At 42.3% G+C, this 22,999-nt stretch overlaps 1 protein-coding gene across 1 annotated transcript in view; it reads right to left on the reverse strand.

Annotated features, from left to right (window-relative positions):
- Positions 1–1,205: 1,205 nt before the first annotated feature.
- fhdc1 (FH2 domain containing 1) overlaps positions 1,206–22,999 on the reverse strand; it is a 34,976-nt gene continuing 13,182 nt past the window's right edge. The window contains exons 2-12 of the mRNA XM_037113404.1: positions 18,598–19,434; positions 15,670–15,731; positions 13,822–13,924; positions 13,614–13,699; positions 12,944–13,044; positions 11,714–11,784; positions 10,833–10,940; positions 10,014–10,084; positions 9,093–9,210; positions 8,763–8,927; positions 1,206–8,174 (exon numbers count right to left, since the gene is read on the reverse strand). Of these exons, the coding sequence (XP_036969299.1) occupies positions 5,991–8,174; positions 8,763–8,927; positions 9,093–9,210; positions 10,014–10,084; positions 10,833–10,940; positions 11,714–11,784; positions 12,944–13,044; positions 13,614–13,699; positions 13,822–13,924; positions 15,670–15,731; positions 18,598–19,104 (3,576 nt within the window). The 5' untranslated portion in view covers positions 19,105–19,434 and the 3' untranslated portion in view covers positions 1,206–5,990. The remainder of the gene's footprint in view (positions 8,175–8,762; positions 8,928–9,092; positions 9,211–10,013; positions 10,085–10,832; positions 10,941–11,713; positions 11,785–12,943; positions 13,045–13,613; positions 13,700–13,821; positions 13,925–15,669; positions 15,732–18,597; positions 19,435–22,999) is intronic.

A 22,999-nucleotide genomic window follows, 5' to 3' on the forward strand; every position in this document is an offset into this window, starting at 1 on the left:
GGGAATTACCAGCAGGGTCTGTGGTGACAGATCCAGGTGTACTTTAACCGTTTTCTCAACCATAAGCAACTGTTTTTTTGTACCTAAACCTAACCAGCTGTTAAACACAGCGCTGTCACAACATGTTGCAACGTGTCTGCTGTTTGCAGACGCGTATATTGGCTTTCCTTTATAGTAATAAATATTAATGTTATAATAAATCGAGAAGGTTGGACAGTGTTTATGCTGTGAGTAATATAATTGTGGAACTTGAGGTTCACTTTATGTTCACAGTCTGATGGTCAAACAGTCAAATCTGTGAAATCTGAGAATAAAACCACTGTTTTTTTCCCCCAAAAAATCTTTTTATATTATTCTATCTGGCAACTTTGGAAAAATCTCAAAAACAAAAAAAAATGTCTTTCAAAATTCAAAAATCAAGAGACGCTGAAATAGTTTAATGATCATGCTCAGGCTCCGATGAGCGAATGTACAAAGAAACAGGCGGATTAACTGAATATATCAAAAATAAATCTTAAAGAGCGTTATTTGTCATTTAAAGTGTCTAACCACTGTTTAATTACATACAAACATTGCTTAAAACGTTGTTTCTTGTTCCTCCTGATCAACACACAGCATATTGTATCGTAAACAGTGGATAAACTTTTGCATTTCTAAAAGTTGACAGGCTGAAGATGGATGTCTGTCACAGGACTGCTGACATGTGAGATACTCTGCTGCCCTCCAGTGGTTGAGGTGGTGAGGTGGAACAGAAAAAACACACCTCCCGCCAGGGAAAGAGTTTTTACACACTTGTGTTCACAGAGTGCAAAAAGTGTGTGACTTTTTGTGTTTTTACATTCCTTCCTCTTCCAGACGAGGCTTCCTCGTGTTTGGCTTGACTGTTGAGTGTTTATTCTGTAAAACTGTTTGCCTGAAGTTTATTCTTCTTCTTATTATTAAATTAGTCAAAGTTCAGGATTGATAACAGCATCCTGTCAACCACTCAGGTGCTTTTATGAGGACTGTACATCGACTGGACAACAGTTTACTAAATCCATTTTTAAGGCATTAATAATGTCTTCCACATTGTGTTTTTATGAAGACTCTGCATTACTGTTCTGTACTTTATTGCTGTTTTATCTTATTGTTTGTTCTATTTTATTGATTTCTACAGAATTGAGAGTCATTTTCTCTCAGAGACACACACACAGGACACGTTTTCTGTTTACACAGCAACATGTGATTTTATTTATTTCTCAGACGTCATCATCAGAAATATAAACCGCAGCAGGGCGGCGTCACAATGTGCAGCTCTGTGGTCTCTGTGTGATCAGAGTCGATCATTTGCTCGACAGAGTGAATCAGTCTTTTTTTGATTTTTCTTTTTTTTTTTCATTGTGACACAGAAGATTGTAAAAGACCAAGCAGAGCAGTGGAGCACCTATTAAAGAAAAAAAACAGCAGCAACAACAACAACAACAACAACAACAACAACAACACTAGTCATTCCTTTCCAGTGTACATGAGACATCATTGGGGAAATTAATGCCAGAATGAGCCACATTGAAGAGAAACAGAAACTCTGCAGGTGGTGATTGAAAAAAAAGATTCACTCTAACTGATGAAACGTAACGTACTGTGAGCAGAAATGTCACAAAAACAAACAAAAAAAACATTCTGTAATGTCACAATAAGTTTGCGCACGGCATTGACCTTTTAAATGAGTACTGGTAATTTACGCTTGGATTGTTACTACGGTAACCACCCAGAAAAAGGAGGAAGTTGTGGTGAAAGTGGGGGCGAGTAAGTATTCAAATTCCTCGGCAGCAGCTCCACTGCTGTAGGCCGGTCACATGTAATGTAAAGGGCAGCCATTGTGATGCTCGCGGCTGTAAAAGAGGAGGCAGCAGGGGGCATTGTGGGATACACAAAGAAGAAGGAGAGGCTGAGAGCAGACTGGGAGCAGAGGACTGGATGTATGTAAATACTGTGTCCAGGCTGGGAGGAAAAGCTTCTCCACAGCTGGTGAAGCTGCTAAAGAAAAGCTGGGTGTCTGATCCAAAATGAAATTACAGCCACCAGTCAAATGCTGGTAAAATATGCAAGTGGGTGTGTTATGAGATTTTGGTTCATTCAACAGCCAAAGAAACAACAGAATGAATGGCTGCTAAAATAAAAACATTCATGAGCATTCTTGGCTGGTGGATGAAGAAAAGTTAGTTTTGCACCCTGAAGAAAGTGAGGAGTGAAGTGTTTTTTCTCAGGTTTAAAGGTGCAGTGTGTCAGAGAATCCACTGACTGTAGCTGCCGTTAGGTAGTTTGGTTTTGGTTGGTTTAGTTCACCGTGAAACTGGTCACCCAGACCAGGAGCTACAGGAGACAGGAGAGGCTAGCTGGTTAGCATGCTAACTTCAGTGGATATCTCTGCGACACACCGTGCAAACTCTTCTTCACGATCTGTTGAAACTTTCAGGGAATTTTGTAATGTTTTGAGCAGAAATTCTGATGTATTGCATCTTTAAAGTTGAACAGCATGATTATTTTTTTTCGATCATAAGTGTGACTGTTATTTTAAAGTGGGTTAGGGTGTGTGTTTGACAATTGTGACTCAACTCAGAGCTCTCAGTCATGTTAAACTATTATTTTAAAGGTGAATTTTCACACCCAAATTAACTGTTTAGAGAATACAAAGATATAGAGTCCCTCCATTTGAAGGAAACAGGCCAAGGAGTCTTTTTATACATCAGTCCGTCCTGTTGCTAAACCAAAATCTAAGATCTGAATCTGAGGATATTACATGATATGTTTTATGGTCATGACTGTTTTGTATCTCTAGGAACTTGTGTCATTTGTGTAGCTGTATGTTTAACCTTTGTGTATACATCTTGAATTGAACCAGCTGCAAAATGAATTTCAGTGTAATCAGACAATAAACTGCAGCGAATAATATCGCATCATAACACGTTATATGTCTTTATTTCAGGCTGGCTGGAAGTGAAATTTCATGAGTTTGTTCACATGAGTTTTTACTTTGGAGCTGAACTGATTCATCCACGAGCACAATTTCGACAATCAAGTAGTTACGTTATTTGTCATGCAACAATTACAAAACATGTCTGGTTATAGTTGCTAAGATGTGCTTCGAAAACCTGCAAGAATTCTTCTTTTTTTAAAATTTAAATGGAATATTTGGGGGGTTTGGACAGTGAATGCATCTACTTGGCTCTGGATGTCAATGATTAACCAGGAGAATATCCCTCACCTGCTGCAGTCCTCCATTACTCGATACTCATTGAAAATCTAAATTTAGGCTTGATGCAGGCCATACACACACGGCGGCTCGTCACACTGGGCCTTTTGTGTCATCAGTTCACTGACTTCATTTGCATTACAAGGAAGCGGAAGACACCCGCAGCATGTCAACACACTGTCAGGACTCTCAACATGAAAGTCATGGACGTTTGGACCATTTTTAAAAAAAAATATCTGTGCTCACATACTTCACTCTTTTCACCCTTCACGTTTTAATGCAATGTAAACATATTGATAGTCAGAAAAATACTATGTCTTTACATTATGTACAAAGTGAACCACTAACCAGCAGTTTGGTGAGACGATGGAATGAAGGAAAAGTTTTCTACTCTCCGTTCACGATGGAGTTTCAACTGGTGATGAGATCGGCTACATTAAGCTTTAAGGCAATGCACTGTTGTGAGTGTTGTTGCCATCAAGGCAATGGCACAAAGCAGTTTGAAAGGCAAGTGGTGTGAAATGGTCAACAGGACTTAATGAGCTCCAGTCTGCGCCTCTCGTGTGTCTCCATTATATTCAAGTCACAGAGCAACTGTTCACATATATTAACAATCATGATGATGATTTCTGAGTTTGGAAAAGCTGAAAAGGTTCAAAAACACTTTGAGGTTTTCTAAAAGGTATTTCCAGACTTCCTCATCAGCTGGAGGAAAAAAAGATTCAATATACTGCATCCATGATTCCAGAGTGTGGCCCCCTGGTGGGCAATGCAGGCACTGCAGGTGGGCAGCAACAGGTCCCTCAGAGCAATTACATAAAAGGTTTTTAAGATTAAGTATTTTGTTGAAGAACATAATCAGAACTGATAAAACAAGGCAGTTCATTTACGTGTTGTTCTTCATTTATCTGTTATTTAGCCGGTCTTGCGTTAAACTACGACTACAAGATTTATAAATCTTTGACCAGGTTGCAAACAAAACTGTCACCCAGGTAGCTGGAGTCCTTGTAATTAATCATTTTCCATGTCACAATGGACGTGTGTTTCATCCTTATTTCATGACAAATGGTGATAAATCATTAATAATATGAGCCAAAACATTCATCTTTCCAAAACAGGCATACATTTCAGAATGTCTTAGTTTAAGTATTTAGTTTATCCCCCTTTTGCTTTAATGACAAAACCTTCTCCAGCATGATCTGACAGTGTTAAGAGCTAAAATTCTGTTATTTTCTTCGCCCACCTCAAGCTTTTTTCTCTTGATAAAGATTAGCATTTTCAAGTTCCTCACCTGCAATGACGAATCTGCTTTTCTATCTCTCTGGGAACTGAGCTTGATGTCTTGATCATCTGATGGTACGGTCACTTTACAACTGATCCAGTTTCTGTACAGGGTTTCAGAGTTCAATGCCCCTTAGACAGAGTCAGTCCAGCCACTTCTTCTCACTTACTTTACTTCTTATTTCCAGGTTTATGTGACAATATTAGAAATTATCAATGTGGTCTCAGACTTTCGAAACCCCGCTGTGATATCTAAATCAAAAACTGATTTTTTTTTTTCCTCCACATGATTAGAAAAGTCTGAGGATTCTGGGAATACCTTTAAAACATCAGTGTGTTTCGTGAAACAACCTTCTGGTATCTATTTCTCAGAATGTAAGATGTTTTGCTCTGTCAGCACACGGGGAGGCACAAACTGGAGCCGGGCTGAATTATGACCAGTTACTGTTGCAGCCGAACCTCGTCAGGGAAAAAGGTGCAGGCCTCAAGGAAACAATGAGACGACTACATTCACAGTAGAAAAAAATTAGACCAGGCTGTCAAAAATAATCACATGACTGATGATCATGTCAGTGTTGTTTCGATGCTTTTTCCTGTCGAAGCGTTAGCGTTGATCGTGTTATTAGCCTACAGTATACAGGAAACGTTTCCTACGTGCACGTCTACTCCACAACGTCGTGGAGGAGTTCTAACACATTTACAAACTACTGACACAAACATACACGAGGTACAACGAGTACCACAGTCGGTATACACTGGCTTATAATCTGTGACTCTATATATTGTAGTATTACATCTACCAGGAATCTGTAAAAAGTGACATTGCAGTTTGAGCCAGTGTATCAGGTTTCGACTACATCTTCATCATGCAGAGCCGAATGAACATATTCTACATTTTCTGCCGGTACAAAGGCCACTGCGATCGTTCTGAGGTATCAAGCAAAAGAACCCAAAAAAAAAAAAAAAAAAAGGCAAACGGAGTGAGTCTCTACAGGAGCGTGCAACAAAACTGAAAAAAAGTAACAGCAGCAAGTTAAAGGTACAACGAATCTTGTAACCTGACCTGAATGAAAAAGACACTGAAACTCGGTCTCAAATTGTCAGAGCTCATTAGCAGCATCGTACAGTCGGTAGTGATCAACGTCAACATCATCACAGACACTAGTGGATACAGGACACGGACAGCTAAGCAGGCAGAGAGGCTCCTGTGTAGAAACAACATTTTGCCATTTGTCAGTTGACGTAATGCCAACCCCAGAAAATAAAGGAAGTTGTGAAGCGTTTTTTTTGTTGTTTTTTTTGAGGAACACTGGGGCAGTTCATTGCATCTTGCTCTTTGCAATTCATAAACCTGATACAGAGTCAGCTACTGGAGGATCCTTAGGTCAGACAGCTTGATTTAGTCTTTTGCATGATATGAGGAGTGAAAGTCAATTTACATCAAACTCAAGGAGAAAGTTTCTACACTAGGGCTGTTTCATTTCCAGCTCGGTTTAGCACTCCTGCTGGGCGTCACCATGTCTCTGGACTTCTCAGAAAAGCTATTAGTCTTACGGATATCCTCACGTGTCGGAGGCGGCGTCTGAGGTGGCGGTGGCGTCTCGCTGCGGTAGGCGCTGCGACTGGCTGCTTTCACACTCTGCACCCGTCGCAGGTTTGTCCCGTGAGGCCGCTCCTCGCTAGTTTGAACCGAGGGCGACAACCTGTTCTGCTTCACCGAGGTTTGTCGACCCCGAAGTAAGGGGCTGCGAGACGGCGTCGAGGGGACAGATGGCGGAGCCAGCTCCTTCTTGGTCCTCGAAGTTGAAGCTACGGTGTTGCGGGCGAAGCTGGGGACGCCAGAGGTGTTCTTTACGCTGACTGTGTGAGAGCTGCTGTTCTCAGAGGAAGCTGCAGCAGGAGTCTGAGCTTGAGCTTGAGCTTGAGTTTGAGCTTGAGCTTGAGCTAGAGCCAGGGCTCTCATGGTCGAGCGGCACATCTTCTCCTCATGTGCAGGTTTGGGGATGTTCCTCACGGGTTTGGCGCTCGGCTTGTGGATGGAAGCTTTTCTCTGGGTTGAATCACGCGCCCATCTTGAAATGCCGCCTGTGAGGCCGCCTCCCCTCTGGGCTTTTGACTCGTCCGGTGGCAGGCTGGAGTGTCGGAGAGGTCTTGCCGCCTTCTCAGTCCTTCCTCTCGCTGGAGTGCTCTGATCTCGAAGAGGCCGGCGTGACTCTCCACCGTCATGCACCTCTGCTCTCTTGCTGCTACCCGTCCTTGTCAGCTTGCTAATGGGCACGACTTTCCGCATGCCCTGGCTCTCGCTGCTGGTCAGCATTCGCACGCCGCGACCTCCGCTGGGTTTGGGCGCTTTGTTAGCTTTGCTCTTTGCGTGGGCTGGCTTTCTGCTGCTTCTCTGCGGATCTTTCTCCTGCGCACCTTGCTTCCCCTCAGCGGTGTCACAGCTCTCTGTGTCCCACTCCTCTGCGGTGGCAGGCGGAGTCATGGATGCTGCGTCCACTGATTTTGGCGCTGAAAGCTCATTTGTTGAAAGAGACTGGTCGTTGGGGGACATGGACTCCATATTAGAGGACAGAGAGCTTGGATCTTGCTGGCTCTCCTGATCTTTGCTGCAGTCGGCCGCTCTGAAGAGTCCCTCTTTGGTTAGAGACGAGCTTTCAACCTCAGAGTAATCCAAAGCGACTGAGCAGTCAGTTTCTGTGCAGTCAACTATATAAAACATTGGCTTCTTATTGGATACAGAGGTGTCTAATGGGAGGGGTGTATCACAGGTTGTTGATGAAACTGTACTGTTGTCCTCTTCTTCTTTCTCTCTGTCGGGAGAGACAGGAGCCTGTGTTGGAAGATCTAGTTTCCCTGCTCCTCTTTCTAAAACTTTACCCTGTAGGAGATCGTCCGGACTCACAGGAGAACATCTCTCCCTCTCTAAATCAGTCACCACGACATCCCCCTGGTTGACAAAGTGCAAATGATTACTGTTATTGTTTGGACTCGGTAGGTCAAAAGCTTGAGGACCTGGAACTAAAGTGTGCTTCTCCACACTGACATTCATGTGGCTGGTGGCCGTCGGGTTGGGAAGATGTGTTGGCTTCTGAAAGACACAAAAGGAGCGAGGCAGCGCGCTGCCCTCTGACACTGATGAGTAAATATTGTTGTTGTTGTACGGATCGTTGTCGTTCAGCCCAGAGGAGGAAAACCTGGCCAGAGGGCTGATGGGCTCAGTTTCTGCGTGTGGAGACGTCACTTGTCTGTCGCAGCCCAGCTCACGGTTGTCGTCCTCCGCTAAAATCCAGGGGGTCATCCTCCGCTGCACGGCGCGGCCCGACCGAGGTAGGCTGTTAAACTTGGAGTAGTCTGTGGGATTCCCAGTGCCTCCGAACAGCTCCAGGTATCCTTGGAGTTCTCGGTCTGCTATGGAGGTCATGGTGTGGCGGTGGCGGCGGGCGCTGGCGGAGCGTCCCAGGGGGCTGTGTGGACTCTGAGACCTCTGCTGGAAGAAGTCCAGCAGGCCCTCCTTGGTGAGCATCTCCACGTCGTTCTCACTGCTGCTCCGACCAAACACGCTGCTCTGATCTGCACCCGACCAAGCAAAGCGCTTCTCTTCCAGCTCTCTCAGACGACGCTGCCGGGCTGCTTCCTTCAGCTCGCGGTCTGTGTTGTCCTGAGGGAAGTGGAGAAATGTTTAGAGGGAGGCAGGGAGACAGAGATACAAAATAAATATAGGCAATAGAATAGAATAACAGGCATCAAACTGGAGAAAATTCACATTTCAAGAATCCTATCAGCCTTCAAATTCACTCATCTTATGGGAAGATTCATCAGTTATTTCAAGTTGGGTCTGACTTAAGTAGTTGGTTATTATCACTGTATTCACCAAAGTAATGGATCATGCACAATCCACTCTCCTATTTTAGTGGATCGTTTCAGTCTGCTGTGTAGAATAATACAGCTGAGTGCTTTGACAGAACTAGATTCTCGCTTTATTCTCAGGATCAGTTAACAATGGCAAAAATAATGACAGTCTGAGGGGAAACGGAGGGTAAACATGTCATGATACGTTTTATAAATCATTAACAAATATAAATTTGAACAGGTATTAGTCAATATTTATTTGTTTCTGTTAAACACATCCTGTCAGACTTCTTTTTAGCAATACTGAGGTGTTGCCAGATCTCAACAATCTCCCTAGTGAGTACAAAGCTACGTTTACCCGCAGGCATGAGACCCAAAACCTTTCATTCAAACCAACCTTGACAGCTTTGTTGAACTTGTTGCAGAAGTCCTGAAAGATGCGGAAGCACTCGTCCAGCTTGAAGGTGTCCTTGTCTTCACAAAAGAAATCGATGAGCGTGTTCCCCTCCTTACGCAGATCCAGCCTGCGTCTCTTCAGGTCCTGAAGCGTCTCAGCTGAACTCTGAGACATCAGACACGCAGTTTTAATATATGTAACGTTACACACTTATATGGGTGTAATCATCTGTAGCACTTGAGTCAGCAGTTCCAGAAATGTACACTGGCCTGGATCCAACTTTCTGTAAGTCTGTACATGTGATGTATTACATAACGGCCGCTGCGTCACCTGCAGAAAAGGCTCCAGCTGCTGCAGCAGCTCCTGGTCTCCTTGAACCTTCTCCTCCAGAGTTTTAATCCGAACATACAAGGAGGAAAACTCCATCTCGATGTTTTCCACTGAGATTCTACAAGAAAACAGTACAGCAGCAAGAAAATGTGCTTAGAGACATTTTTTTTTTCATGCATACATAATAAACACATTACTGACTGGAAAGTGCCCTCGTAACACTGCTTAGCGTGACACTTTGCTGAACGCAGTGTCAGACCGTCATCTGTTAAAGGTGAAGACGGACCCGCTGTGAGGAAATGTATGCAGGAGGGAGGGAGGGAGGCTCTGTGGTGCAGGAGCTGTACTGACTCCACACAGAAATGACCTTGGGAAGCTGACAGCCACCAGCATCACACTGCAACTCTCAAAGTGCTGCACTTAAAGTGAAACTCTCGCCAAAAAAAGCTACCTAGGCTTTTTTTAAAAAATTTTATTTTTTTAATGTATACGAGTCAAACCTTCATGTAAAAGCATAATTACGACGGAAGAGGCACTTTTAAGATTTACCATATTTTCATTCTCGGGTCAAACTCATTTTCTCTTTCCGGGTGCATTTTTACTGTAGCATCACCATCGCTATTTTTAAAACACTAAGAAGGCTCAACACAACATGAAACTTTGCTCGTAGCATCACCAGGGTCAATTCAGCAGATGATAAAAATGTCACACCATCAGTTACACTTTTTTATAAAACACTGAACATCTTATAATAATCACTGAATTGTCAAATGATTGATGAGTACACATTGTTTGACAGATCCCCTTTCAGCTCTGGGGATGAACAACCTTTGGTGGAAAATGTCCCTCAATATACTTCACAGGTATAATTAGGTATAATTATGTTTACAATGTTGTCTAAAAATGTCAGGAGCAGATTACCTGGATGCACTCTGGACATCCTGAAGTTTCTCCGGAAACCTGAGCAGCTTCTCGTCTTTTTTCTTTGCCTCCTGTGTGAAGAGACACGTCGTACAATTTAAATCTAAATGTTTGCGTACCTCGCACGATCAAGTGGCATCACTGCTGTGTAAAGCACTGCTCTTTATTCTGTTATATAAGTGCTTGGCCAGCCTCTCTTGGCTCTTTTTTCTGTTTCCTGTCACCATCTGCTGTCCACCTGCCCTCCTGTAGTCTCAGTGTTTGGACACTGTTTACTCAAACACCACTGCTGTGAAAGATTTATAGAAAACAAAATCTCTGTGGCTGACAGAAGATTGTCTCTTAACGTACACTGGACTGAAATTCAGTATGTCTGCACATTTTGTTTCACACATTTGAAGTTTAGTGTGAGAAATCACAGAGTTTCTAATATGAATTATTAATCTGATTCAATCTGAATCTAGTTATATCCTACACATAAATCAGCAGTGTCTCAGAAAGAGTTTACACAGCACATCACTTTCATTCAGTATATTTCATCGATTCAGTATACTTTCAGAAAAAAAAGTATTCTCTTCTAAGTTTAAAGAAAATATCAAAAAATAAATGCCTTCAATAGAAAATGTTACATGATTATTAATCTTACGTAGACGTATATAAAGTAGAGGTCTGACTTCATGTAGCCCAACAAGTAAACAACAAACATTTCTTTTTCTTTTTCATTTCTGAAGCTGCACTCTGCTGCATTGTATTGTATTACGTAAGACTTCATGTTATTGTAAATACGTTGTATTGTATAAGTGAAGCTCTTCCACTAACCATGGCGACAAAGTGCAGCAGGTTCATCCCCGGTTTGTTGGCTTTGGTGTCGGCCAACGAGAGGAGGGACGACAGCTTGAACCCCACAGCGTTGCCGGCGTAGCCGCCCTGAAAAACAAACAGACGCATATCAAAATGATCAAAGATGAAGTGCTGATTTTGTTGTTATTCTTGTTGACAACTAACACAAAAATGATTTGCTTTACTAGCAAGCAGAACTATATGTTTGAGGATGTAAACACTGAGTCACAGGTACCTGACAGTAGAGCTTATTCCCTGCAATTACTGACTTAAAAAGTGATTTTTACCCGGCACAGACAACATGCACTTCATATTTGGCAGGTAACAGATGTTCATTTCATTCCCAGCTAACATATGTAGCTGTAGCCTTTTTATCTTTGGAAGGAGCTAAGCTAAATGCTAAACATCTCAGCCAAATGCAGTTTTACTCATGCCTGAGTAACAATTTTCAGAAACAACAGAGCCCAGCTTGCTTTTGGAGATAGTAGTCCTTAATAGGAATAAGTAGGAGGCAGAAAGTCAGAAATCTTAAGAGACAAACCATCACATTGTTAGTCTTTTTGTGATATTACGGCACTACAAGGAACTTTTAACTGGTAAAAAGTTTATTACAGATGCCTCTCTCTCACTTACATAATGGAGCCATCAACAAGAAGATCGGCTTTTTTTTTTGTATCATCATTTTAGTTTTTCTTTAAACCTGTCGGATTTCAACTTATTTGAGTTGAGTTAAAATTAAACTAAGTCTATATTCCTTGTAGTAGCTTCTACAAATAATGAAGCAAGCATAATAATCTCCTGAGCCAGAAGCACAGGAGAGTGGTATTAATGCATTAAGTGAACATTACTGTTGGACTTACAGCGTTCATGATGTTTCCGGCCTGCAGCACCAGATGCAGAATGGCATGAAGCTCCTCGCAGTTCATCAGCTCTATAAGATGAAATCAATATGAACGCAGTTAGACGAAGCCATCCACGCATCGCTTTGCTCTCATTTTCCTCCACCACCATCCAACTATCAGCAGCAATAATGACAATCTGCTCTAAATTCACAGGAAGCTAACTGAAATGTGTTTTTGCATTCTGACCATGTCTCCTTTAAGACGAGCACTGAGGCTAAACGTCCCGTGCTGTTCAAAGTTTTTTCATTAAACGGTGTCATTAAAAGTTCTACTCAATTTGTCCCGTGCAGTGTTAAACTGATGGCTCTGCAATGCAGTGAAAAGGTCACGGTCCTGTAGAAGAGGGTGAAGAGGGCTGAAGAAAAACCAATAAAGTACAGAGAGGAGAGTGTGACTCAGCTGAAATGACACAGCCTCGAGTGATGGCTGCAAAAAGCAGATGGATTAGCATGAAATTTCATAGAGGCGTTCACGTCCCCTTTAGGATTCATTTGGAACTCTGGTTCCATAATGGGGCACAAAACTTTGGTCTGTCAAGTACCTTTAAAAATTACCATCTGCTGTTTGCATGTCGGCATTTTGACTGTGAGCATGTTAGTGATGTAATGTAATTTACTGAAGTACTGTACTCATTTTGAGGTACATGTACTTTACTTGAGTATTTCAATTTTATGCCACTTTACACATCCACTCCACTACATTTAGGAGGCAAATATTGTACTTTTACTTCATTACATTCTTTTTTGATTACTTTACCATTATGTAAATATATGTTTAATTTACATTGACTTGTACTTCTGATATTCAAGCAGTATTGTTAAAAGTATCCAACGTTATACTCGAGTAAAAGTAAAGATATCATGTTAAATTATTACTTCGGTATAAGTGAATGTCGTCCATATGAATTGGGCCTTTTGTACTTATGACATCATGTTTAAGTATCAAAAGTTTATAAATAAAATGTTTGAATAAAAAAATCACAATTACAACACTTAAAACATTACATAGAAGATGACACAGCCTCGTCTTTCCACTCTGTCCCCACATCACTTTATCTCAGGTGACACATTCCTACTTTGTGTTCGGCACCGCTGACAGCTCAAATATCTGGGTCACCTGTCTGAGCACATGTGACTGTGTGTGTGTGTGTGTGTGTGTGTGCAGGTACAGGAGCCCGTGTGTTATTACCTTTAGTGGCAACGCGGATGACATCGATCTCGCGGCTCATTACAGCACAGGAAGGGAAGAACTCTTCCCGGAGGACGATGGCCTCGATCCGAACCTCGAACCTGTCAGAGACGAGGCAGAAAGGTTTAAATGCTTTGAATTTCATGTGGAGAAGCTCATCCTGCAGGTTGTGATAAGACAGACGTCTTTCATGTGTTCTGTTGAGGCTTTCCTGGTTTTATTCTCTGTGACACGATGATATATGTGATGGAGGTGAGGGCGAAGGCATATTGGGTGTTTCTAATCACGTCCTTTCACCGTCTTAAACTTCTTTCATTTTATGACGAACCGAAATGTTTCTTAAATTGAAAATTTGACTTTTAAATGCACAAACATCATATCTGTAACTCATGGCGCAAATTTAAATGCATGAAATAAGTACCGGTACATGTCTCTTGCCAAACACTAGCCTACATATTTTTACTGACCTATCCAAAAAACAAACAGACCAAAAAAAAACAACAACACACAAACACACTTTCATATGAATACGTGAATGAGGAAGACGGCACGATGTCATTGTAAAGTCTCCACAAAATGCAAATTTGCCATCAGAATGACTGTCAAACATGTGACTTCACTTTTCCCTTTGACTGAAACCACACTGTGCACTCTATAGAAATCTCCTTACCGAGGCACCTGGATCAGGAGGTACATAAAGGAATCGACCAGCGTCAGCTTGTCTGGGTCTCCTTTAAACGACTGAAGTTTCTTGATCTGTTGGGAGAACAAGAGAAAGAGGAAGCTCAGCAGTCTGTATTGTCTTCCATCACCATTCACTTCACTGTCTTTTATCATCAGTCTGAGTTAGAGCCACACACACATTCACAAACACAGACCTCCTCTGCGTCAGGCAGGAGCTTCAGCAGGTCTTTGAGCAGCTCCGCTCCATAAATCTTCCCCTCTCCTCGTCGTATGTCTTCCACAATGGAGCGGTTGGACCTGGAGGACAAAGAGTAATATTTCAATTAAGATCGATGATGGATGGCACAGGTGCTCTCTCTTAATGCATCGCTCCCTTGTGTTTGTAAATGCAGTAAAACCAGCTGCTGGTCCGACGTCCCTGTTGGACCTGACTTCATTAACTGGAAAAGCAAACTAAAAATACGGACAATGACGAGATAAGTGAAAGGGACAAACATCCTTTCCAGCCGAGCTCAGTTCAACGTGTTTTCTCCATCATGACTCATTACTTCTCATTAATGTACTGAGGTCCAGTGCTGCAACACAATTCCCAGTTACATCACTGAGATAAGACATGACTGTTAGAAAACTTTCAGTAAGCTGACACCTTATAATGTGATGCGACTTTGTAATGAATATCACCTTCAATGCTTGTACTGTCTCATTCACTGACTGTATCAGAGACACGTTTATTTAAATCCTGAGGATTGTTGTATTAGATCAAATTAAAATCTAGTCTTTTAATCCATTTGTCAGTCGCATGAATATCAAATGCCAACTATTTTGATAATCTATGAATGTTTCAGTCGTTTTTCAAGCAAAAAATGTCAAACATTTGCTGTTTCAAGCTTCTTACATTTAACTGTTTGGTGCTTTTCTCTCTCTTTTATTACAGTTTTGGGTTTTGGAGGGTTGGTTGAACAAAAAGAAGATGTCACTCCCGACTCTTTTTTACATTTTATAGACTAGAACTTATCTTGAAAGTTGGTTGCCACTCTGTTGTAGAGTTGCTATGTTTTATTCAAGATCCTAAATGTATGAATTGCTGCATGTAAGGGTGTATGTTGAAAATCAGTGGGGACATGAGGGCTCAGATGAAGAGAGACACTTTGAATGGGTAGAGGATGGTAGAAGATGACACTTATGACAGAAGGTGAGTACATGTTAGATTTGAAGTCAAATAAAAAAGGCCCACGCACACAAAAGTAAACACTAACTGTGATGAAGTCACTGCTCAGACTCAGTCGTGACTGCGTACAGTATAGCTCACAGTCAAATGTCATTAAAATACAGAGGGGAGCCATGCAAATACACCGTCATGCAAAACAGACACCTAACACACTTTTTGTACTCTGCTGCTCCAGACGACGTATTCAACACGACGCCCAGTCCAGTCCAACACACCTCTAGATTTCCCGAACCAATGAATTATAAACAATGGAGTGCTCAGAAGGCCTCCTAGACAAACCGACACAGATTTTGACCCTAATCTTCCTCAGTTATTAAGGTTTTTATTTCCTCGGTCAGGCGCTGAAACACAGACTGAAACTGAGAGCGTTTTCAAGATAACATCAGCGATAAAGTCTCATATCTCTGGGCAGTCTGAACAGCTGAAACGCACCATTATTCTGCTTCATCTACAGCTTTGGATTATCAAGTGTTATATTTTCTATTAGGTGTTATCAGTTTTATTTCATCTCTCCTGAGTCGCTTGGGATCAGTTATCGTTTTCCCATCAGCTAAAGAGAAAACTGTGTGCTGTGGTCATCGACTGACATGCAGTAAAAGACATGAACCTTTGCTGAGTGTTCTTTAGAAAGCACTCTTCACCATCATCATCATCAAAACAGAGAAGGACGCAATAACAAGTCATATTTGACTCCGGAGACTAGAGCCGAGCAGCACCAGAGATGTTTACTGAGACACATTATGTTGTTTTGTTTCCCACTGAGCTTTAAGGAAGCAGCTCTTCTCTCAGGTAGTGAAGCAGGCGGACGACTCACTTCTTGAACTGCTTCAGGAAAATGCCCACATTCATTCCTCTCTTCGAGTCAAGGATGCTGATCTGAAAACAAACGAGAGGCACGATAAGTGATTTCATCGTAGCAGTGGTTAAAGACACTACGAAACACACACGCGCACACACACACACAGAATGAACCCACACCCCTCCCTTCTCCTTGTTGTTGCTTGAGTTACCGACACCACCCCGACCACCACCCGTTGTCACCCTATGGGACGCTGAAATTCCACCGGGCCTCACTTTGGTTCACACACCTCCCTCATTAACAACGGCGTGTACATGCTTCCTTTCACAGGTGACTGTACAGTACATGCATTTTTAAAAAGGCTCCCTCACAAGACCTAATTACTGCTTTTGAACCACTTAAATAATACATTAAAACAAAAAAATACATATTTTTCCATTTCCTATACGGCCATGTTCCCATTTAGATTGTTTAAATGTGTGAGTTGCCAAGTTTTGGAGATGAAGGAACTATTTTCTTTCTACCAAACCACAGACGGGAACTGCTCTGTCTCAGCTAAATAAGCAAGCTAGCTCAGCCGCATGCCATTAACAGATGCCATTAACGTTTACATCCTGCTCTGTCATGCATGAGCCTTACGTCCATGAGTAGACGCATTACTGGAGTCTGTGGATGAATTCTGGAAAGAGACATTGCTGTTGGTTTTTTTTTTAAAGTATATATGTTTTGGCTCTTTTAGTAATACAAGCCAAGTGACATGTAGGTCCAGTACATTTCAAGAGAAGGCAGACATCTCTATGGACATTATCTCCAAAACTCAGTAACTCCCCAAAAAACAATCTAGATGAATAAACAGCACTACAGGTGAGAGGAAAAAAATGTATGTTTTATTTTTGGGTGAACAATCTTTGGGTTTCGGATTGTTAGTTGCACAAAAATGCAAAGTGAGGACGTCACCTTGGGCTCTGAGAACTTGTAATGAACATTTTGTATTTCTGTGTATTTGCATTTTACATATTATAAACTAAACAATCAATAAATAATCCATTAACTGAGGCTGAAAACTGTTTGGAGCCCTAAGCATGCATGCAAGACCACGACCATGACAGTGACAATGACACTAACATTTGGAACAAATTGTTTCATAGACACACAAAGAGCGCCAACCAGAGATACAGTATGTTCCTGTGTGCATTATTTTAAACTCCCAAAGGAGTTTTTAGTCACGGCTTTTCCTTGCTGACACTTTGAGGTTTGAGCAGCTGCAGTCAGGTCATTGTAGGGACATTGAGGAGTCTCCCTGCGCCTCACGCAGGTATTGCTTTACAGTTTCACATGTTACCTTCCAGGAGTCTTTAATGACGCAAACATGTTTTTGTTCTGTTTCTGAAAACAAATCATTTTTTTGCACTCAAAGAAAAGCTGTAACTGAGCACCGTTACCTAACACGTCCCTGCAGGCGTATCTTAATACAGTGGGAGCAGGGTAGAGTTATTGTGTATGTGTGTTCAGGACCTGAGGTAACATGTGCAACACAATGGCAGTCAATGTGAAGAGTCTGTGTGGGCATCAGGACAGAACAGAATATAGTCACTATAATATTTGGAATTACAAATCTGAGAGCGTTCCAGCTGGTAGATCCTCATCAAGTAAGATTCAGCCCAGAATCTCGACTGCGACTCTGTGAGTTTTTGGCCTGATGCCAATTATCATTACATAATAACATGCCAATGCACATCGTGCTGCATACAGTCTAATATAAATCCTAAATCTGAAAAAAAACAAAAAAACAATTGTCCACACAGAACACAAAAGAGAACTTCTAAAAAAACATATTTGTCAAAAGTAAATTGAAGGTCGATAAGTCACGTCTGTGTTCGACAGGCTGCTCATTCCACCTCACAACAAATTGACTCAGTTCACAATCGTGCCCTGCGTTTCATTACAGGAGATAAACATTACACTCATCACCATTTACTTTATGAAAAAAGCAATCCAGCAGCAACAACAAGTGTAGCTAAAAGCTGTGTAGCTCTGTCTAAAGCTGCCTTTGTATGTCTTCATCTTCTCAAGTTCAGAGCAACTTTTCAAGCAGAACAGATCTCAGAACTGGATGAATCATTAAACCCCACAAACATCTCATCATACTGGATACATCTGAACTTTCAATTTTAAGTTTAAAGTGACGTATGTCAAAGATAGAATAGATGTTTTTGGTCATTGTTTCAAAAACAACTATACAAAGATAGCAGCTCTTAAATTGACAAATAAACATCAAGTATAAAAAATAGATAGAAATAGTAAAATATAAACTAAGATAAATTGGCACAAGATTAGATGTGAATCTTAGATGTGACTGTCTATGATACTGTTTTGTGATTGGCTGTGTGCTTTGTGTGTCTTCCACAGAAGATAGATCTTAATCTCAATAACTACGATACATGCACACTATTATTCAAATATAATTCTAAATATGGCAGTGTGCGACACACAGCCTCGAGCCTGTTTATAGTCAGCTCTGTGCTTTGCCCAGTCGACAGTCCGTAAGGTTGGTGTAGAGGATCAAGCACTAAAGAGAAGCCCACATTTTTGGTCACCTACTTCAAAACACTCAAAAATATTTTGATATCAACAATAACCACAGAGGGAAATAAAATCAGGCTTCATTAGCCATGTAAACAGCTGCACATGGTACAGTAACAGTTCATTGTGTGCATGTAAACGTAGTCGCTGAGACGACGTGAGTTACATAATAAATGCTGCTGATTGTTAAAGGGAGTTGTAGTATTAAGTCCTGCATGTTGAATATAAAGACTTCTTTATAGGGCCACTTTAATCCTAAGGGGATTTATTTACAATCACTGTTTCGACACTATTAACTGTGAACACAAGTGTAAGTGTTGCTGGTGTCAGCATTACAACAGACTCATGACAACCACTCACCTCGTCCTTGCTGCTCTCCTTGAAGGAGCGCGACCTGGAGATACGAGCTGAGGTCCCAGTGGCCGGTGTCGACCCACGCATGCCCGTCAGCGCCTCCTCTTGCTGTCCAAACAGCTCCTCCACAGAGCGAACATCGATCTGATACTGCTGCTGCCGCACCGCCAGCGTCCAGATGTTGGGCTTCCCTCGCACTTTCTCCTCCGGTATCGGCTTCCAGAAGAAGCTGCGGACGCGGCGCTTCTTCCTGGCATTGTGGCTGGTGGATGTGGTCGCCGGGGGTGGAGGGGGTGGGGGTGCCCCTGGAGGCGGCGGCGGCAGGGGAGGCGGCGGGGGAGCTTCATGCTGAGAGGTGTCGGGGGCGTCGCTGAGGGAGGGTGTGGTGGCGTGAGTGTGTCCGGACATAGAGGACGGGTCGGAGGTGGTGATGGAGGAAGTGGTGCAGCTGCTTCCCTCGCTGCTGCAGCTCTCTGGCTCATTGGTTGTGGATGGACAACTCATAACAAGCATCACAGGGACGAGCAGTCAGCATACGAGCTGACAGAGAACACAAAATGAATATGTCCGATCAGTGTTTGCTCTTTTTTCAAAATGATCCCCGAAGAACTGTTTTGGGTTTTTTTTTTTTTTTTGTCCCTCTGAAGAACATCAAAATGCTGCAGCGTACGTCTCCTCACTGCTGGAGGAAGGAAGGTGTCCCTTCATCTGGTCACAATGAAGGGAGCATGTCCTTTGATTCTGTCCATCTCCATCACTCAGCTGGTCATCCATCGTGCTGAGCAGAGCCTTTGAAGGTTACCTCCCAGGGGGAGAGGGTGGGGGGCGGCAACGGCCATGGAGCTACAAGAGCAACAAAAACAACACAGGACAGGATTATACAGAGGTAGTCATGCATGTTGTCGTGGGCAATCTGAAATTAGGGGAAATTAAGGGGTGCGACAGATCAAAAGATGAGGGGTACCCAGTCAGAGGGCCTCACAATGAGGGAAATGGCAAATCCTATTTTTTCCTGCTTTTGAAGGGCTTTGAAGTCAGGCTGTGGGGTGTATAATGATCAGAGACATCCACAGCTTAGCTTCTGTTACACAGCTTGGTATCATTTTCGTTCTGAAGAGGTTCTCATGTAGCGGACCACGAAGACAGATTACAAGATTAAATCAAAGCTGCAAGCAGCGATGAACGGAGCCCTCGTTCCACGCACGTCTGGCTGTGTTGCCATCAGAGGGTGCACACCTCGATCTCTGCTCACCTGTTACTTGCATGTCATGTTGTAGTGCATGATGTGTAGAGAAACAAGCAGTAAATGTCTTGTAAACTGGATGATGTTTGTGCGGCTTCCTGCGTGCATACCCAATGGATATGACACAGTATTGATGAATAGTCGTATTGAGGGCGAATGTGTGAGCAATTTGGTGTAGATGAGAAATTGTACGTTGAAGTTATAAGGACTTCCTGTCCTGTCCTTCACTTCCATGAGGTTTTAACCTCAGCGAAAGTTTTCATCGTCAGTGTCTGAGGATGACACTGACTGAATGTGACGTCTGAAGATAAAAACAGGTTTTCACATTTGGGAGAAATTAGACAAGGAACTGACAAAACTTTGAGGTAGCCAATGAGTACTTCACTTCATCATGCAGGACGGGATTCAAGAATCCCCGACCTGGTCATCGATGCGATGATGCACGCCGTCATATCTGCTCAGTACTGATACTTCACTGTGACGGATGTTTTTTTCTTCAAGCTCTTACCTTTATCTCCCCACCGCCCTGACTAATGCTGTGTTTTCTTTCAGCTCCATTATGATGCGAAATCCTCTCAATAAGGTCTCACCTGAACCAGAACCTGACTGTGAGACACCCGTGCTAACCACTGAGCCTACATGGTGTCCTAGGAAAAGGTCCTCTGCTGCTCCTGTCGGGGTCTATCATCCTCTGAAGCTGCTCTTCGCTGTCAGTGTAATGTCAAGTTGCTATTCCATCTAACCTTCAAATTTCCAGAGCACCCACAGTAAACCCATGAGGGGAGACAGATCATGCAAATGCCTCACAGTATGGTCTGGCCCGAACCAGAACCTGATTGTGAGTGCTAACAACTGAACCCATGAGTGACCCTGTCAGGAGCAGCAGAAGAGCGGGAGTGAGGTCGAAGAGGTCGGTGTGTTCGCCTTTCAAAACTACAGTTTATAAACTGCTGTCTCACAAGCAGACGAGTGGGATCCATGATAAAATAATGTGTTCTGTGGTGCAGTGGTTCTATACTGCTCCTGCGTCAGTTGGACAAAACATGAAAAGTAACTTTGTCCAATAATCAAGTTCAACTGAAATCAGTTTTTGCTGTTTGTCCAATGATGGCCTGTTCTCTTATTTCTGGTTTCATTTCAAACATTATACCGGTGACCTGTCAGCATCCGGTGCTAACTTTAGCTTTATGGAAAACAACCCGCGGTCTCTCATGTATTCACATCAACATCATCTGTTGCCGTAGGGCAGAGCCTGTTGCGTGGCGACGGCATTAACAAAAACAACACAGTGCACCAGGAGAAAAAATTGGGATTAGGAAAACCCAACAAAGACACACGTTACCAGGTACAGGAACAGACATATACACAACTGTACGGGCTCATTTGCTTTAGAGCAAATCTTGATCTGTAAATCCCTGGGTGGACTTCAGATTCATTCAAATACAAAGCTTAGGAAAGGAAGACTCTTCAGTTGCACTGTAACACCTACAAACTGACAGCTCACTGCGACAGGAGACAGGTGGAGCAGCACGAGCTAACAGAGACAAAACACAGTGATAATCTACAACCAGTAACACCACCAGCTCATAAAGATATCAGATAAATAGATAAATAACTAATCTATTGACGCACAAAAAAATAGAATTGCCACTTATTTTGATTATCTGTTAAATGTCACAGTGCAGTCATGAAGTCAGACAAAAAACTGAACATATTCTAAAATTAACCCCAAAAATCAAAAGTCAAAAGACAAAAAAGACAAACCTAGTGCAAACAAACCTTTCACCTTAACATCAAAATCAAGATTTGCTTTTTACCATCAGGGCTCCACAGTGCGACTAAACATTTTCATTAGTCACACCGACGCACCTGAAACCGTTTATTTTTCTAAAGGGGATAACTACAGGTTTATGCAATGTCATCTTGCAATTGCTGTGATTTGAATGAAGAAAAACATGCATTTGCACCTTTATTTCTGTTAACAACCATGAACATAATTAATTAAATCAAAATGTATTATTGGATACACCTAAATTATGTGCTTGTGCACCTAAATGAAAAAGCTACAGGAGACTCACCAGTGCAGCCACTGTGAGAAGTCTGGGTGACTGTAACTGGACTTTTGAGGCCATTACTGATATCAGTATTTTTGGGCTGCATCTAACTAATCATTTTTAATTATCAAGATTATTTTCTGAACTAACTGATTAATCATTTGGTCTTAAATGAAGTAAATATTTGATATATTTTAATGTAAGACCATCATTTGATTAACTTATAAAATAAACAGCCTGTCGTATCCACCCGGCAGCTCTGTTACAGAACTGTTAATAAGCACTGATGTTCAGAGCCTTTGACAACTAGATTACTTAAGTTGAAAAAAAAAAAAAACCCCAAAAAAAACAGTCTTTGAAAACACCAGAAGATAATTTATCTAATACATACAGTAAGTGGTTATTGATGGATTGTGGATTACTGGAAAACCCAACAAGTCTTGAACCTCACTGACCAGAAGGAAAGAAAGCACTTGCCTTGCTCACCTTCCTCTGTCTCCCTTTGTCAAACTAACGGCTTCACTGCGGCTCTCAGTTGGAGGGAAACTGGTTTTGTTTCAGGACAACACATCACTCACCGCCACGGTTGACGTGGCAGTGAGTGATCTGATACCTCTTCTTGTGCCGAACAAAGAAATGAATGGTGCTTCTGACAAGAAAAAACAGGAGATAAATCAGAGGCCCGGTGGTGATGGGGGTGAATATGTTGCTTCCAACACCTTAACGGAAAGAATAAGACTGAACGCTGGTTCAAAACAAAAATAACAAAAAGAAAATATCATGCTGTTGATTTCTATAATCCGCTCTCTACCTCTTACACAACTTTGTAACATCTAAGTGGTAATCCCCCGTTAGATAGCGGCCCTCACCACCTGATATGCAGAGAATATTACTAATTAATAAAGCAGACGTCACAAATGGCCTCATGTTGCCAACATCAGCCTGCGTGCTCAGCTGTCCCGTCCTCAGCGCTGGACCACACTGTCACTCATGTCTAATTCATAAGACTGTGAGAACATCTGACCTCACACAGAGTCGTCTCCTTCTGCGGTGCAACGTGGCTACGCTAAAGGGATGCTGCGGAGAAAACACAGGAGCAAAGAGTCAAACT

This window comes from Acanthopagrus latus, chromosome 1, assembly GCF_904848185.1.
Source record: "Acanthopagrus latus isolate v.2019 chromosome 1, fAcaLat1.1, whole genome shotgun sequence".
NCBI classification, from domain to species: domain Eukaryota; kingdom Metazoa; phylum Chordata; class Actinopteri; order Spariformes; family Sparidae; genus Acanthopagrus; species Acanthopagrus latus.